At 37.0% G+C, this 17256-nt stretch overlaps 2 protein-coding genes and 1 long non-coding RNA gene across 6 annotated transcripts; 2 read left to right on the top strand and 1 right to left on the bottom strand.

Annotated features, from left to right (window-relative positions):
• The first annotated feature begins 874 nt into the window (after positions 1 to 874).
• LOC133742804 (SPX domain-containing membrane protein At4g22990-like) lies at positions 875 to 9164 on the top strand. Of its 3 annotated transcripts, none has more exons than XM_062170479.1 (11): positions 875 to 1207; positions 2096 to 2154; positions 3195 to 3315; positions 3892 to 4203; positions 4459 to 4563; positions 4700 to 5154; positions 6000 to 6295; positions 7289 to 7473; positions 7999 to 8189; positions 8320 to 8453; positions 8713 to 9164. In XM_062170479.1, exons 2-11 carry the CDS (start codon positions 2102 to 2104, stop codon positions 8949 to 8951), a joined length of 2091 nt encoding a protein of 696 aa, XP_062026463.1. In that variant the 5' UTR covers positions 875 to 1207; positions 2096 to 2101; the 3' UTR covers positions 8952 to 9164. The 3 variants fall into 3 exon arrangements, with proteins under 3 accessions (XP_062026463.1, XP_062026465.1, XP_062026464.1); XM_062170481.1 differs by lacking the exon at positions 875 to 1207 and adding an exon at positions 1240 to 1393; XM_062170480.1 differs by lacking the exon at positions 875 to 1207 and adding an exon at positions 1441 to 1942.
• A 2024-nt stretch (positions 9165 to 11188) lies between these two features.
• LOC133741748 (uncharacterized) lies at positions 11189 to 13061 on the bottom strand. The gene is made up of 3 exons (XR_009862093.1): positions 12591 to 13061; positions 11883 to 11906; positions 11189 to 11542 (listed from the first exon to the last, which is right to left on the bottom strand). It is a non-coding gene; the product is annotated as an uncharacterized LOC133741748 (long non-coding RNA).
• Positions 13062 to 13356: 295 nt separating this feature from the next.
• Positions 13357 to 16801, top strand: LOC133741747 (protein HOTHEAD). Of its 2 annotated transcripts, none has more exons than XM_062169478.1 (7): positions 13357 to 13658; positions 13793 to 13903; positions 14333 to 14672; positions 14826 to 15127; positions 15238 to 15614; positions 15910 to 16475; positions 16576 to 16801. In XM_062169478.1, exons 2-7 carry the CDS (start codon positions 13822 to 13824, stop codon positions 16625 to 16627), a joined length of 1719 nt encoding a protein of 572 aa, XP_062025462.1. In that variant the 5' UTR covers positions 13357 to 13658; positions 13793 to 13821; the 3' UTR covers positions 16628 to 16801. The 2 variants fall into 2 exon arrangements, with proteins under 2 accessions (XP_062025462.1, XP_062025461.1); XM_062169477.1 differs by having other exon boundaries at positions 13789 to 13903.
• The last annotated feature ends 455 nt before the right edge of the window (positions 16802 to 17256 follow it).

The raw sequence follows: 17256 nt of genomic DNA, 5'->3' as shown, positions 1-17256 counted from the left end.
TGAAGAACAAAGGCGGTAGGGCATGCATTCTTTAGGGATCGAATTGATGTTTAACTGAATATATAAGGCAGGTACGTACCAAAGTTTCTTGAATAATGGTGCAAGGAATATTAGGAAATGTGGTTGCATGCTGAGCCAAACTTTCTCATCATCGTGCTCAAATTGATAGAAAGACCTACCATGAAACCTCGAAACTATCATTGGAATGGGGTAAAAAAACTGTAGACCAACTTTTGTAGAGTCTTACGTTGGAAATAAAGCCGAAAAGCAAATGCCACCCTTAATATTGACCATGACAACCTAACTAATAAACAACATTCTCTTCTAATCCTAACATTGCAGTTGCAGCCAAAGGGTTGGAATTTGGAAACTTGGAATAGAGGAATGTCTATCTATCTCATAATCGACATTCATATGAGTGCGTGTCTTTGGTGGTGGTACGTGGTAAGCCAATGACTTTTCAATATGGAGGTCATGTGTTCAAACTCGATCCATCAAGAATGAGATGATCGAGATGAAAAAAAAAAAAAAAATTGTGATTCATACTTCATTTTACAACTTTTGTATTAGAAATTTTACTATAAATCAAGATTATTATAGTAATCTAATTAATTGATATGAATGAGAAATACAATGGAATTGTATTGTCACGTGACGTGTCCGCTCTATTGATAATATTTAAAAATTTCATACACATCTTATGATAATTTATTAAACGATTTCTCAAAAAAAAAAAAATTTTATTAAATGATTGACTGAATTTAGTAGTCTAACCGCCCCACTGAAAACGGTCTCGCCACAAAAAATAAATTTAGCTGCATATAAATAGCACTCCCCTAAGAGCAAATGCAAATCATGAGTAACAATGAGTCCTATATGATTCGGGTCCCCTGTCCGGTCAGCAGTCAGTTATCCTTTTTTTTTCTTCCCATACTGCCAAACCCACATTTCAAAAATGGCAACCATATCCCAAAACGTCATAAAATAAAGATCCGATTTATATGTGAACCATATACGACGAGGACTCTCCTGGCGCCGATCAGAAACACTCTCGTATCTCTATATTTCTCTGCCAAATCAAATCAAAAATCCTCAAATCTTTTTTTTTCTCTCTCTGGTGCTCTCTCTCTGATCTCTCTCTGCCTTCGCCCTGTGTTCGTTGATGGTCATCTAAGTCTTAATTGGTTCTGCTCCGAAATCCACCCTGGTAAGTCCAATTTCATGACGTGATATGTATTTTGTACGTGCGAATGCGAGCCTATCTGTGTTTTATCTTCCGGATTCTTATCGGACTCGTGCTTTTGTTCGGTTGACGGAAACCGGAATGAGATTCGGAGCCGGTTTGTTATTGCGCAATTGAGATTTACGAGCTAGCTCCGAATGGTTTGAGAGGGTAGTATTCACTGTTAGCAGAGCAGAATCAATTTTCTGATATAACTTTGTGCATTATTTTTGATGAGACAGAGTTGATTACATCTAAGAGTTTATAATCCTAATTCTAGGACCTTCACAGAGTTGATTATTTTATTCTATCATTTTTTATTTTTTATTTTTGATAAGATGAGTGTATTTTCTGATATCTGTGTAAGCTTATATTTTGGTAGTACAAGTGGAGCCTATGATTATTTGTGTGGACTTGGTCAAATTGGGTGGTTCTGTGAGAATAGAGTGTGTAGATTATTCAAAGGATGAGTCTTGTAGTTGATTTGATGTATTGACCTGGTTTGAACTGAATTCAGATTCTATATTATATTAACACTTCAAGTTATAATGAAAAAAAAAAAGGGTATTTTGTTCTCAAATGATGTAATATTTACTTAGTCGGCGGCATACCGCTTGGGATTTGTGAGTCGGAAGTGTTGATGCAGAGTCCTTATTGCTCAGCTCAGGCAAGAACTCATAGTTGTTTATAGGCAACTCCTCTGGTGGCCGGTGAATTACTGTAATTGTTAGCATTTCTATCGTACTTCTTTTTTGGTTCCTCACTGTGGATCAGCCTGTGGTCTTATTGAGTTCAAAAATATTGTGTTCTTTCTCCTTTCGATGTTGCCATGCGTTTAACTTCATTTTTGCTATTCTTTTGTTAATTTTGTAGTGAAAAATGGTTGCCTTTGGGAAAAAGCTGAAGGACAGACAAATTGAAGAATGGCGGGGGTATGTTTGATTTTCTATTATTGCCCTTTTTTTTTATATTATGTATCTGTTAGTATAAGATGCATTCTGGCAGACATATTGGAGCCATTTCTCTTGTCTAATGGTAAAAGAGTAAAAAGAAAGGGTTAGGTTGATGGCATTCTTTGATAGTTTTCCATCCGTTTAGTCTTAGTACAGCTTTGCTTCTTTGAATGAGGACTTCTTTTCCTCTATGTATTTTGAAGTCTTTTAATCAATATTCTTTTGTCTTCTAAAATAAAAAGGTGATGCATACTTTCTTGACTGATGACACATGATGTATGATAACCCAGAATCATAATGGAAAATGGTGTTTTGAGATGAATGTTGATACATCATATCAGAGTAGACCAGTAAAATATATAGTCTTGTAACCAGATCTGCACGAAAAATATCATTTTGTGGAGTAGATATGATAATCTGCGTGAGCATTCGGATTTTTAAGTTGACATTATCGTGTTCTCGCTAATATAGTTAAGCAACTCTTTTTTCTTTTCTTCAGTCAAAATATCAAGCAACTCAGGGAGAAATTTTAGATGGCATTACAGAATACAGATTGCCCAACCCTGTGCCCAGATGTGTACAAACAACTACACACACACACACATATAGTATCAGAGAATAAAAGCATTCATATCATGAGAAACAAGCACATTAGATAAGAGGTTTTAAGAGAGTGATGAAACATAAGTTCCTCGTTCTTTTAGAGAAGGCTTTTGCATATACAAACATACACATGCATGTAGTTTGTGCATGCTAAAGAAAGAGAAGGGGAAGGATAGTATTATACATGCTAATGCCATAGTCCTACATGTCTATCATATCACTGCTAGTTTACAATATTTTCTTGGTTCTTTATTTTTATGCATATAGATATAGAGTACGGTATTAAGGGTAGTATTATACATGCTTATTAATAGTTGTGTATGTCTATCTTGTCACTGTCATTTTACAATATTTCCTTGATTCTCTATTTTTATGTGTATGATTGGGCGCTCATAGCCTGTTTCATTGTCTTACAGGTATTACATCAACTACAAACTTATGAAGAAAAAAGTGAAACGCTATGCTCAACAAATTAAAGAAGGAACACTAGATCGGCGTCATGTCCTAAAGGATTTTTCTATGATGCTAGATAACCAGGTATGTAGTCGTCTATGGTTGTTCATCAATACTCAATAGTATAAGAGAGGAATTATATCTTGGTATACATACTTGATTGCTCTGTGTACACAATTTCCATATTCTTGTCATCTTTGAAATGGTACCCATGAATGTTACTTCGTGTGAATTGAAATTCTTATGAGTGTCGATTATTCACATCCTATTAATGTTTGGTAGGTTTTTTGAATAGTTTTATTTATTGATTATGCTTTCCTTCCCCCCCTTGATATTCCGTTGGAGGAAGGTAGGGAAAGCTAGTTACAGCCTCATTTGGGCATTATAAGTTTCTGTGGCTTCTGTATGTGTACTTTTCAACTCATGTCTACAGACTGTTGACCCAAGGACTCACTTAGACAAGGCGTTTCTGTGGCTTTGGTTTGTTGGATAAGTAGTGCACGCACACACGCACACACACACACACACACACACACACACAGGTCCTTGTGCAGTATGTTTTTTCATTACCCTTTTTTCTTTCCTGGACAATCTGAGTTCTGCTGTTATTCATGGGAGGTACATAATAAATGTGTTTCACTTGTCTTTTTCTAATATCAGATAGAGACAATCGTCCTTTTCCTATTGGAACAACAAGGGCTACTTGCGAGCAGGATAGCCAACCTTGGAAAACGACATGATGCTCTTCAACAGCAACCTGATTTTTCCCAGATATCTGAACTACGAGAAGCTTATAGACAAGTGGGGCGAGATCTTCTGAAGCTTCTATTTTTTGTTGAGATAAATGCTATTGGCCTGCGTAAAATACTGAAGAAGTTTGATAAACGCTTCGGCTATAGATTCACTGATTACTACGTTAAAACTCGTGCTAATCATCCTTACTCACAGCTGCAGCAAGTCTTTAAGCATGTGGTAATATGTTTAAACAGAGGCCTTTTCCTCCCCTTTTGTCCTTTTACATATTTTAAAACTTGAATAGGCTAGATGCTTTTTGCCATTTCCATTCATGTATATTCTAGTGCAATGGTAAAAATTAAAATATTGGGGCATGAAAAAATCAAAAAGCAGAATACATAATGTAGCTACTAAACATTGTCAGCATATAATTAGCAATTGCAAACTTATAGTTTCATCCAAATGATGTCTACCTAACTAATATTCTTGCAGGGGGTAGGGGCTGTTGTGGGAGCTATCTCTCGAAATCTTCATGAACTTCAGGACCGACAAGGAAGCTACTTATCAATATATGATCAACCGTCTCTTCCTCTACAGGTTTCTTTAATGATTGATGCTCTAAGCATTCTTGCTTCTAAATGTACTTTTGCATGTATTATGATGTTATTGTTTGAGCTGGAAACAGTTAAACTGTTAGTGATGTATATTAATATTTATTAGGATTCACATGCAGGATCCTGTCATTGATTCTATAAAAGCAGCTGTGGACAGGTTGACCCATTCAACGAACTTTCTCAGCTTTTTGGGACAACATGCACTCATTTTGCAAGAAGAGTTCCCTATTCCGGTTGAGGAACAAGCTGATGATCAGAGATACCATTTTAATTCTCTTCTCTTAAACTTAGCAAATACATTTCTTTATATGGTCAATACATATATCATTGTCCCGACAGCAGATGACTACTCCATAAGCCTTGGAGCTGCAGCAACAGTTTGTGGTGTTGTGATTGGAGCAATGGCTGTTGCACAGGTGTTTTCTTCAGTGTATTTTAGTGCATGGTCAAATAGATCATACTTCAAGCCTCTTATATTTAGCAGTATCGTTCTTTTTGCGGGAAATACCTTGTATGCACTGGCTTATGATCTTGATTCGATATGGGTACTTTTGATTGGTCGTCTACTTTGTGGGTAAGTAATTCTTTTACTTCTTCTGATGATTCTTCTTTTGGATAGACAATAATATTCCATTCAAAGTAGTGAGTTAGGAAGTTTTAAATCTATTCAGCTTTGCCATGATCTGGCTGCTCAACTACAATTACCATGGACCATATTTCTCATAGCTCTACTATTTGACATTTTAAGGAAGCATCTGCAAAGACTAAAATTTTGTTATAGGTTAGACCTGGGTTGAACTTGGAAGCAGGCCAGGCCCAATTTTTGATGTGTAAAGACTTACCCATCTAAGTTGTACTGCTTGTTTCTTCTGGAATTTTCCAGTACTAACCATTTAAGGTGAAACTTATAAATGTTTAAAGACTTAATCCTCCTGAAGTCAGGTTATAAATGATTACGCAAACCAAAGAGCCCTTGGTTTACATGTAGTGGGGAACATAGTTGATAAATGAGATGGTGGTGGATAAACTTTCATTTTCCTAACTCTTTGAACAGAGTTGGATCTGTTACTAATAAACAAACTACAGCTGCTTGCTGTTTGTAAATTTTACACACACCTTCTTGTTTTGCTTCCTGGGAATAAGAAGTGTTGGGTGCTTGTGATGTATACCAGACCTGATGCTCATTTATATCATGCAAATAAATGTGTTTGATTTGAGGATCCAGTTTGAACTTTGAGCTAGAAATAGTGTAATGCAATGAGATTTTGAAGCTCATTTATATGATGCAAATGTGAGATAAATGTGTTATGATTTGAGGATATAGTTTGAGCTAGAAATAGTGTAAAGCAATAAGATTTTGAAGCTCATTTCTTCTATCTCATCAGATAATTTGACGAATTCCTGCCTTCTAAATTTCAGATTTGGTTCTGCTAGAGCTGTAAACCGGCGTTATATCAGTGATTGTGTACCACTTAGAATTCGAATGCAGGCTTCAGCAGGTTTTGTTAGTGCTAGTGCCCTTGGAATGGCATGTGGTCCTGCCCTAGCTGGCTTGCTTCAAACTGATTTCAAGATTTACAAGCTTACATTCAATCAAGACACTCTGCCTGGCTGGGTTATGGCTGTAGCTTGGCTTCTATACTTAGTATGGCTTTGCATTTCATTCAAAGAACCTGTACGTGAAGATGAAGAGGTTCCTGTGGAATCGACTGGAGGTATGTCGCCTAAGTGGTTGGTTGATCTTGTGAACATATACTGTTTAGTTTTTTTCCCTATATTAGAAGCTTTTAATGAGGCATTAGATTTAATCAAATTTGACCCTGGCATTCCCACTTTATTGTTATGACTGTTAATTTGCTGGATTAACACATAGTTACATGTTTAAAAACAGCATCAATTGCGTCGTAGTGTTCCTTGGTTTCAATATCATCAAATTGAAAATGAAACTATTATTACTTCATGTTTTCTGATGAAGAAACCAAACTACTCTTTTGACAATAATAATTCTAGGTGAATGAAAAAAAAAAAAAAAATCTTCTCAGAAGGAGGATATTGATGCTTTTGACTATTGAGAGAAACTTTGAAGTTTCAAATTCATCCTATTGCTGATGTCTAGGGAAAGACAATTTCTGTATCAGATTTTAAACAGTTGTATGTGTAATTATTATCAGGAATTCAATTACAGTTTTCAAAATGCTAGACAATTTTTGACCCCCACAAAATAACACATCTTGACAGGGTCATTCCCAGTTGAGTTGGGACATTGTACTCTAACATCCATAGTGCTCTATAACTGAGCAGTTCTTTAAATCCACTGTTGTTACTTATTGGTAATCATTATTGGATTTTAGACCTCACTCGATAAGGTAATCAGTTCCTTGAACCGAAGTAGTTGATTTCAGTGTCCAAATTCTTGTTGGCTAATGAGACTTTTAATAATATGGTTAATGGGTCATGAGTTGATTTCTAACAACATGGGGTAGTTGGGGTAGTGTAAATGTAGTGCTGAGTCATTACTTGCTTCACTAAAGTCTTGCCACCTTTTTGGGGTCATGAGTTGATTTCTAACAACATGGGGTAGTGTAGATGTAGTTCTGATCTGAGTCATTTCTTGCCTCACTAAAGTCTTGCCACCTTTTTCCAATGCAAACAATATAGTTGCAGCCTAGTAGCTAATAATTATCTGAAGGTAAACGTTTAATTGACAGGAAAAGCAGAAAGTGATGCACTAGAGAAAGGTCTTAAAAAACCATTACTCATCACTTCTGAAAACAATAAAGAAGATGAAGATGATGATCCTGATATTGATGAAAGCGAAGAAGCTGTTGAGGAATCTCGCGGACCAGCTACTTCGATTGGATCAGCATATCGACTACTTACACCCTCGGTGAAGGTATGTCACTGGTTTGGAATTTCATATGAGCTTCCCAACTTAATTATTCCATTAAATTATGTGCTTATCTTTAGTAACTGAAGCAAATCTATTCATTTGGATCTCTTTGTGAAACTAAACTTGATATCACTGTTGCATGGACAATTATCAAGAGGTTCAGTCAGGGAACCCACTTGCACTTCTAATTGGTCAGAGTAGTGTACGTTGCTATATACTTGGATCTATGGTGCACAATAATAGAAACTTCTATAGTGATGAATTTTATAGCATTTGCATTATGGCAAGAAACAGTGAATCTGCTTTCTTTTACTTAGCAAGAAATGCCTCATTTAACTGTGGAATTGATTGTGATGTGTGATAAAGTTCTAATGCGAAATAGTTTTACTTGTTATAACCAAAAAATACAGATATATACAGGAGATTTTGATATCATCTAGTTTGTTATTTTAATACAGTGGATTTCAGTTCTAAATCTTTGAAATGCTTTGGAGCTTATCCCTGAAAATTTCTTTATGTTTTCATCAGGTTCAACTATTGATATATTTCATGCTCAAGTACGTAATGGAGATTCTACTTTCAGAATCTAGTGTCATTACCACATACTATTTTAATTGGTCTACTAGCTCAGTTGCAATTTTTCTTGCATCTCTTGGGCTTACCGTTCTTCCAGTTAATATATTGGTCGGAAGCTACATCAGCAACATGTTTGAAGACAGGTATTTTTCGGAGGGAGAATACTTTCATCCTTCTCTATTTATGTTGCCCATTTATAATTGCTAGTTGAAAGCTCCATAAATATTTCTCCTGCTCACTGATGGATTTTATCTTTTGTTGACCCAATTGCAGGCAAATTTTATTGGCATCTGAAATACTGGTTTTTATAGGCGTAGTTATAAGCTTCAATATAATAATTCCATACACTGTGGCACAATATGTAGCTTCTGGACTCGTCGTGTTTGTTTCGGCTGAAGTACTTGAAGGTGATATATTTTATTTTATTCAATTTCTTTTTGGTTTTGCTTATTTATTAAAATTTTAATCTCTAATTAGGATCAGTTAATAGGATTATCTACGATACAATTCAAGGAGCTCCACAATTTTATAAATACGCTGAATATTTGTTCTTGCTTATAATAAAGGAATAATGTGAACTTATACCAAATGGTAATGGTCAATAGTTGATGCATACTAATGTCATGCAGATGAATAAAAACTCATATCATAATCTATCATATGCAGGTGTGAATTTGTCACTTTTATCTAGGGTCATGTCATCGAGGCTTTCCCGTGGAACTTACAATGGTGGATTACTTTCAACAGAAGCTGGGACTCTCGCTCGAGTAATTGCAGATGGCACCATTACTCTGGCTGGGTACTTGGGGGACAGTAAACTCTTGAACGTTACATTAATTCCTTCCCTCGTCATTTGCGTTACATCCATTGTTGCTACCTGCTATACCTACAACTCTCTCTATTGATTTACAACTGTTGTAGCTTGTATCAAAATTGATCATCCCTTGGCAATTCGAGTCATCAATTCTTTTTTGAAACTTAAAATTTATAGCCTCCTGTAGGTATATTAGTGGTGTACATGTTTAGAAAGTAGGTCATTGTTTATCATCAATTTGAATAAACTTTCTTCTGCACATTTGAATCTACTCATTCTTGATTATGATATTCTTTTTGGGCGATCGAGGAGGCCTTCATTGGGTCACTACTTGAAGAGTAAAACCTAGGTATATGCAATGACATGATATTCTCATTGCTAAAAGGTTTCCGGGGAAAATGCATACTACTGAAAGTGAAGGTTGAAGTGTAAGATTGCTTGGACTCAGATCTGATGAATTCCACCTGCTTAGGTTTTTTCTTTCTTTATTAAAGTAAAGAATTTCACCTGGTAACCATAAAAAACATATTATGAATTTCACGAACTTTAGTTATTTTTCTTTATTAAAGAAAAGAGTTTTACTAGGTGACTGAGAACTTTATGGTTACCTATTATTAGATTTAAATTTGTAGCATCATATTTATTAGATTCAACAGACATCATAGCAGCACACTATTGATGAGGAGCACAATAAAAAATAAATAAAAAACTCGAAATTTGGTATTCACGACGATTTTCAATAAATGAAGGGAGAGGTTGCGAGTTGCGACAATGCGACCCATCATCTCTATCTTGACAAAGCCTGCAACCAGATTGAAAGACTCGGTATCGATCCTTAATTGCGCCGTTCTTCTTAGAGCGAATAGAAATTGCTCATGACAAAATTTTTGTAAGCCCAAAAGTTGTTCTTCATATTTAGTACAAAAATGCTTACCTCTGATCCTGCGATTAATCTTACTGGGATTATAAAACCTTTTGGAAGAGCCTTAGAAATTTAGAAATAAACATTGAGATGGAACAACTGATGTATGTTACTTTAAAATGATTACAGATACTATGAGCCAATGAGGCCCAAAATCTAATCATACCAATCGTCAAGTTTCATATGCTATGGACAATATATAGTAAAAAATAGTAAAAACAAAAAACAAAATCCTAGTAAAAAAAATGAAAGAGACCGCAGCCAACCGTACCAACCACCAACCTCGACAATTCCACCACCATGCCAGCCAACCACCATCACCAGCCTCGAAAACTACATCATAGATCCTCAGTCTTTCGACAATATTCATCACAGTTGCCCCCAACTTCCTCTTTGGTATCTATAATTGATGATATGATTGATATCTAATTATCATTTAAAAGAACGGTTGGTCATTAACTCTCCGAGCAACTCCAACAGCTTCTCTATAATTTCTGTATAATAGGGAAGCAAAAGTTAAAGCTTTAGCATATTTTTCTTCTCCAACTCCAACAGATTCCTTATTTTACAATAATCTCTAAAATATTCATATTCTTCCTTAAGAATATGAAGATTTTAGAAATTGTTGTAAATATAGGGAATTTGGTTTTTCTCTTAATTTCCTCACTTTCCCTAAAATAGGGATAGTTATAGGGAATCTGTTGGAGCAAAAGATGCTCATTTTTCCCTAAAGTGGAGAAAAATCAAAATATAAGGAAGCTGTTGGAGTTGCTCTTTATAACTTGCCACTATCAATATGTAGCTATCCATAAAAGAGGAATTATGTAGCTAATGATGCTGTCGAGGAATTATTCTGTGGTCTCGGAGTACCACGTGGTAGTGTCGTGTGGTAGTTCCAACTAATAATATCACTCGAATTTAGTGGGGATCATGCAGGGGGTGAAAAAAAATAAATTAAATAAAGAGACTAATCAAAAATAACTTCAAGTCATATGACAAATAATATCACCCTGAACCACCACGTGCACTATGGTCTGAGACCATGTTATAAATGATGATGTCTAATAATCATTTAACAGAAATGTTATTGGTCATTGTGCGGGTTCCAAATTTAGTTTTTGGGACTCTAAACCCTAAGCAATGGTCAATGGATGCAACAGAAGTATTGGTCACCACTCACGAGTCACAATAATATTTATAGCAAATTACCACAACCTACACTTTTAGTCCATAAATTACCATTAGTAGGTCTGTTTTTTTAAATTCCCATGCGGTACTGTTCATGGCACATGCGGTCAGACTCCTTCACTTTTGAAATTATTTCTATTGGTAAGTAATTTACGAATCTGCCCTTCTGAATTTGATAATTTGAATTAACACTGCTGAATGTCAGTAGCATTGTGAAGAAATAATATTTCTATATTCCATCTTTGTTTTTCTTATAAACAACTCATTTATTTAATAATTCCAAAAACTATTTATAAATATTACAATATGAAACTTGAACAATATATCATTTATTTCTGGCTTTGCTGCTTGCACATACAAGTTGTATTGAATTTCACATCTTCTCATGGTGAAGAAGTTTCTCCAGCAGGATTTCTTGGAGTACTGACCCTCAGTAGTATATTGACCCCCAGTAGTATACTGACCCTCGATCAGTAGTGTACTGATCCCCAGTAGTATACTGACCCCCAGTAGTATACTAGCCTGGCCTTCTTGCGTTTGCTCACATCAGCATTGCTTTCATTAGCTCCATCCTGCAAGTCAACCTGCAACACAGAGCATAATGGATGACAAAGTGTGCCCAAAAATGCTTTGGCGATTACAACTCTAATCCTTTCACTTCAAAAATCACAGCATTCAAACACATAAAAACTGTCACTAAACTTAGAGCCTAATCTCTATAGTTTCTTCTATTTCTTTCCAAGATAAAAATTGGAAAAGATAAAAACGAAAGGAAGTAGAAGATACAAGCAGCAAAATTTGCAACTAATTCATGAACTTGCAAGAACAAAGAACCATAAGAAACTAACATAAACACAAACTAAAGCTACTGACCCTCAATACAAAACTAATAATCATACTATAGCTACTGACCTACAAACAAAATGTTGCTGAGCCCTGCAGAAATAACAAACAAATTAGGATCAGTACAGCTCCACCAAATTGCAAAACAAATAAACAACACAAGGTCATTATAGCTTACCCATGCCAAAACCTGTGACAACATGAGGCTAAAGGTACTGACCCTCAGAATTTCTCAACCAAAATTTCTCAGCTAAAGCTACTAAGCATGATCAAATTTCGACAGTATTGAATGCATAATTAGCTACTGACCTTCAAGAGATAAATAGCAAAAATGAAACCAAATTTCAAAAGCACTTTCGAAATTCCTTTTATTCTTTCAACAATTATCCGAAAACCAATCCATTTTTCAAGATTCTGTGCAAAAGAGATAAGACAATCTCCACAGAAACAAAGTTCCAAATCCGATTAAACCCCCCGAAGTTGAAACAAAAAATACATATTAATTTTCAAACAAACAAAGCTAGATACGGTAACAGAAAAATTTAATTCCCAACTTCATTAAAACAAGTCCAATTTTCCACAGAAAATCCAAACAAAATCAAGCTAAAAAAAACAAGAGCAGCACAGAAACCAAATCCGCAGCCATAAAACCAATCAAATTCAATAGATCTCATCAAATTCAACGCCAAAAATCACAAAACCACGCACAAAATCCAAAACGAAGATAAACCGAAATCAATCCCAAAGCCAAGTGAAAGATCCGAAGCGGAGCAATACCTTTTTGCACCAAATCGAAGGGATCCATGAGCTGGTATAAGCCAAGCTTAGAAATATAGTGAAAGGAAAGCGAAAGAGAATCAGAGATTTGATGCTCCCTTCGCAGCCTCCCTTCGCCGCCTCACTTCCCTGGCTTCGCAGCCTCGCTTCGCCGGTTGCTTCGCAGCCTCGCTTCGCCAGTTGCTTCGCCGCCTCAATCCGCCAACTGCTTCGTCCCCTACCTTTGTCGGAGCCCTAGATCGATTTAGGGAGGATTTGGATTTTGGGATGGTTTCGATTTTGGAACCGTTCTGATTTTGGGAGAAATGGGTTATGTGAGTCTCAGTGGCATGTTTCGTAATTTTTTTAATATTTGAGTGTTTTTTCTATAAAATGGGCTGACAGCCTGTTTCAATTATTGGCCGCATGAGCTATTAGTTTTGGAGTCTGCTATTAGTAAATAGTAGTGTCATTTTGTAGTTATTGGTAAAAAGCTCTAATATTTACTGTTTTGATCAATAAATCATATATAAATTTAATGAACACCTACTCCCAGCTCGTACATGAATTACATGATTGATGGATACAGTGGCAAAAATAATTAACTCCAATAGTGGTCACACCCCTACCAGATCCCGAATTATTTCGGTGCCGTTAACAAAACCTAGCTGCGTCATCCTACTTCCTACCAAACAATTTAGATCTAAAAGAAAAACATAAATTTGTATCAGTTTAGAGGAGCTGGTCTCTACAGAAAAACATTTGCTGAAACGACGAAGACAATATATACCTTAAATTGCTTTAAACGAATTAGCCAGAGAGCATGTGAAGCTAATTAAACTTGTCTGTGGGACATAGTTCAGTTCAGAAACCTTTTCGGCCTATAAATCAGCCATAAGTATAGAAGAGCTAAGCGGTAGCTAGCTTCAATTGTATGTGTAGTATCACATCTTTTGCATTTCTTGAATCTTTGGGTGTCCTAGTTTTCTGCCGCGTAATTTCTGCGAGCTTGTTTCACTCACCACCTCAGAGATCGTTGGACCCTGATTGGACTTTATTGTGTATATATAAGGAGAAGAAGGCATCAAGGTTTGTACAGCAATTAACTCCATTTAAACCAGTTAGATAACGAAGATTTGAGCTACCTCTTTCTTTCGTTCTTGATTTCTTTCTTCAGTTCTTGAGGAGTGCATAACACTTACATGCTACTTGCTTGAAGCTAGTTGTGACCAGAAATATATAATAGAACCTAATGGGTACTTATATGGGGTGCTGGAGATTGGTGTTTGGCGCTGCAATTCTCTTCCTTCTTGGCTTCTGCGACTCCAACACAGGTACATCAACTAACTGAAACTTTGTAAAGATTTTGCTCTTGTTTTTCTGGTTATCGATCTAGTTGTACGTGAAATATGCATGAGATCGCAGTGATCTAATTAGTATATGAGTTCTCTGGAGACTCTGATGTGAATTAAGATTCACGTACATATTGTGCAGTAGCTAGTACTTCATGGTAATTAAACAGGATTGGTGAGTGCATTTACACTTTGGAATAAGTAATGAACTAATACTATATATGAGTTCATGATATTTCATCATCCGTACTACAAATATCATAAAAATTAAAGGGTATACCTTAAAATGTTGCCTACATTAATTGCTTTATTGCGAAACTCATCTAGTAATTAAATCAAAAGCTATTTACTCGTTATTTACCTTGATTGTAAATTGCATAACACGCATAGTTTTGTCTCTCTACGTTACAGCTCCAAACTTCACCTTCATGCACAATGCAACAACAGCTCCAGCCATATCAGACTATGACTACATTATCGTAGGTGGAGGCACCGCCGGATGCCCCTTGGCTGCAACTCTTTCCCAAAACGCCAGCGTTTTGCTACTAGAACGTGGCGGCTCACCCTATGGCAACCCTAATATTACCGATTTAGGCGCCTTTGGGGCCGCACTCGCTGACCTTTCCCCCACCTCCCCCTCCCAGCGCTTTGTCTCTGAGGACGGTGTTATTAATGCTCGGGCTCGTGTTTTAGGCGGTGGAAGCTGCCTAAACGCCGGCTTTTACACACGCGCTGCCGCGGACTACGTCAGGTACATACCAACATATATATGCACCGACGTATATTCAAACAATATACTTAATGTAATCAAAGATACGAAACATATTGTTCGATCTTTTGATATTGGCACTATATAACCTTTATATATACATAACACAACTACGATATGTGTTTCTATGTATAGGGACGCGGGTTGGGATGGGCGATTAGTCAACCAATCATACGAATGGGTGGAGCGGCTCGTGGCATTCCGCCCGCCAGTTCAAGGGTGGCAGTCTGCGGTGCGTGACGGTTTGTTGGAAGCCGGTGTGGTACCAGACAACGGGTTCACTTACGATCATATCTATGGGACCAAAGTTGGAGGAACCATTTTTGATGTTGAGGGGCATAGGCACACTGCTGCCGACTTATTAGAGTATGCTAATTCCACTAGGCTCACTGTGCTCTTGCACGCCTCTGTCCATAAGATCTTGTTTAGAACAAGAGGTTTGTGCTCATTCATCTTTCCCCTTTGTTATGAACACCTAGTAAAAAATGTTTTACTATTGTTTTTTTTCCTTTTTTTTCTTCCTTTTAAAAATAAAAACAATGAGCAGGAAAAGCAAGGCCATTGGCCCATGGTGTAGCGTTCAGAGACGCATATGGAACCATACACACAGCATACCTCAAGAGAGGGTCCAAGAACGAGATCATTATATCAGCTGGGGCAATTGGAAGCCCACAGATCTTGATGTTGAGTGGTGTGGGCCCTGAAGAGCACCTTAAGGCCCACAACATCACCGTTGTGTTGGACCAACCCATGGTTGGCCGAGGCATGTCGGACAACCCTATGAATGCCATTTTCGTGCCTTCACCTAGCCCCGTCGAGGTGTCGCTCATCCAAGTCGTTGGCATTACCCGCTTTGGAAGCTACATTGAAGCTGCTGGAGGCGAAAACTTCTCTCCGAGGGACTATGGAATGTTATCTCCCAAGGTATTCATTGAGCCCTTAATTTCCATGACCAAATTCTCAAACATGCTCAAATGACCCATCTTCTATAATCTAAATGGTTGGGCTCTAGATGGGGACGTTGCTTCGGAGCTAACACCCCCATCTCCTAGTTCCTGTCTAGGAGTCCTCCAGTCATTAGAGACCTGTTCTTATCCAAAGATATAAAATGGCCTTATGGATTCAATTTTGATGTATGTAAAAATATAGAAAACGAAATGTTCTACGTCCTTTGGATGTTTCTAATGGTTGTAGATAATTTTTGATTACATAATTGCAGATTGGCCAGCTCTCCACCTTGCCACCAAAGCAAAGGACCCCGGAAGCCCTAGCTAAAGCTGTGGAATTCATGAACAGTCTTGATGAAGCAGCTTTTAACGGAGGCTTCATCCTTGAGAAGATCATAGGCCCCGTTTCCGCAGGCCATTTGGAGCTCCAGACCCTAAACCCGAACGACAACCCCTCTGTCACCTTTAACTATTTCCAAGACCCCCTAGACTTGGAGAGATGTGTCCAAGGCCTTCATACCATAGAGAAGGTGGTTGAATCAAAGGCATTCTCCAAATTCCGGTTCAACGATATGTCAATACCAACTCTCCTCAACATGACAGCCCAAGCCCCCATCAATTTGCTGCCTAGGCATGAGAATTCTTCAAGGTCTCTGGAGCAGTTCTGTAAGGACACTGTGATGACCATTTGGCATTACCATGGAGGATGCCAAGTTGGGAGAGTTGTTGATCATCAATACAAGGTTCTTGGTGTTGATGCTCTTAGGGTTATTGATGGCTCCACTTTTAACTACTCACCTGGGACTAATCCTCAAGCCACTGTTATGATGCTTGGAAGGTACGTAACTAATTTTACTACTAGATTATTTATAGTTAGAAAGGTCTCACACTGTCAGTTATATATAGTATGTGTAGTGATTTTCCATATAATGGTGCAGGTACATGGGACAGACAATACTGAATGAGAGACTTGCGACTGATGAACCATAGTGTGTTCATAATACTGGGGTCATACCCTATATATTTGTAACTATATATCAGGGCCGGTCCTGAGATTTGTGTGGCCTGAGGCGAATATAATCTCGTATAAATTGACATTAAGTGTTCAAGTAAATTTTTTTGGGTAACTAGTAATACATTAATTATTCATATTGGTTTTTTCTATTTGTATTTGGACAAAACAAAGAAGAAAAGAGCTCCCGGGAACCGGTGACCTGAGACGGCTGCCTCACATGGCAGCCCTCAGGGCTGGCCTTGCTATATATACAAACTTAAATTTACAAAACTGAGTATGGTTAGTGCATCATTTTTCTTCAGTATCTATTATTTGTTGTAAAATGAAAAGTAAGAGAGTTTGAGAGAAGAGAGAAATGACACAGAGAATAGAGTGTGAAGAATGAAGTGATTCTATTCATCTCACAATGAGGTTTATATAGGAGTACCTCAGGTTTACAAAAGGTAACTATTTAACGATTACATCAATTACTCATCTGATTACAATCAATCAATCAATCACTAATTATATTATGTTAATCACGAATCAATCTTAATTGGCGTATATCACGCAACACTAATTGCTATTACATGAATAGCCACATTAATATTTACAACACTTCCCC

Source organism: Rosa rugosa, chromosome 4 (genome assembly GCF_958449725.1).
Source record: "Rosa rugosa chromosome 4, drRosRugo1.1, whole genome shotgun sequence".
In the NCBI taxonomy this organism is placed as follows: Eukaryota; Viridiplantae; Streptophyta; class Magnoliopsida; order Rosales; family Rosaceae; genus Rosa; species Rosa rugosa.
This window is presented reverse-complemented; position numbering and strand designations above follow the sequence as displayed.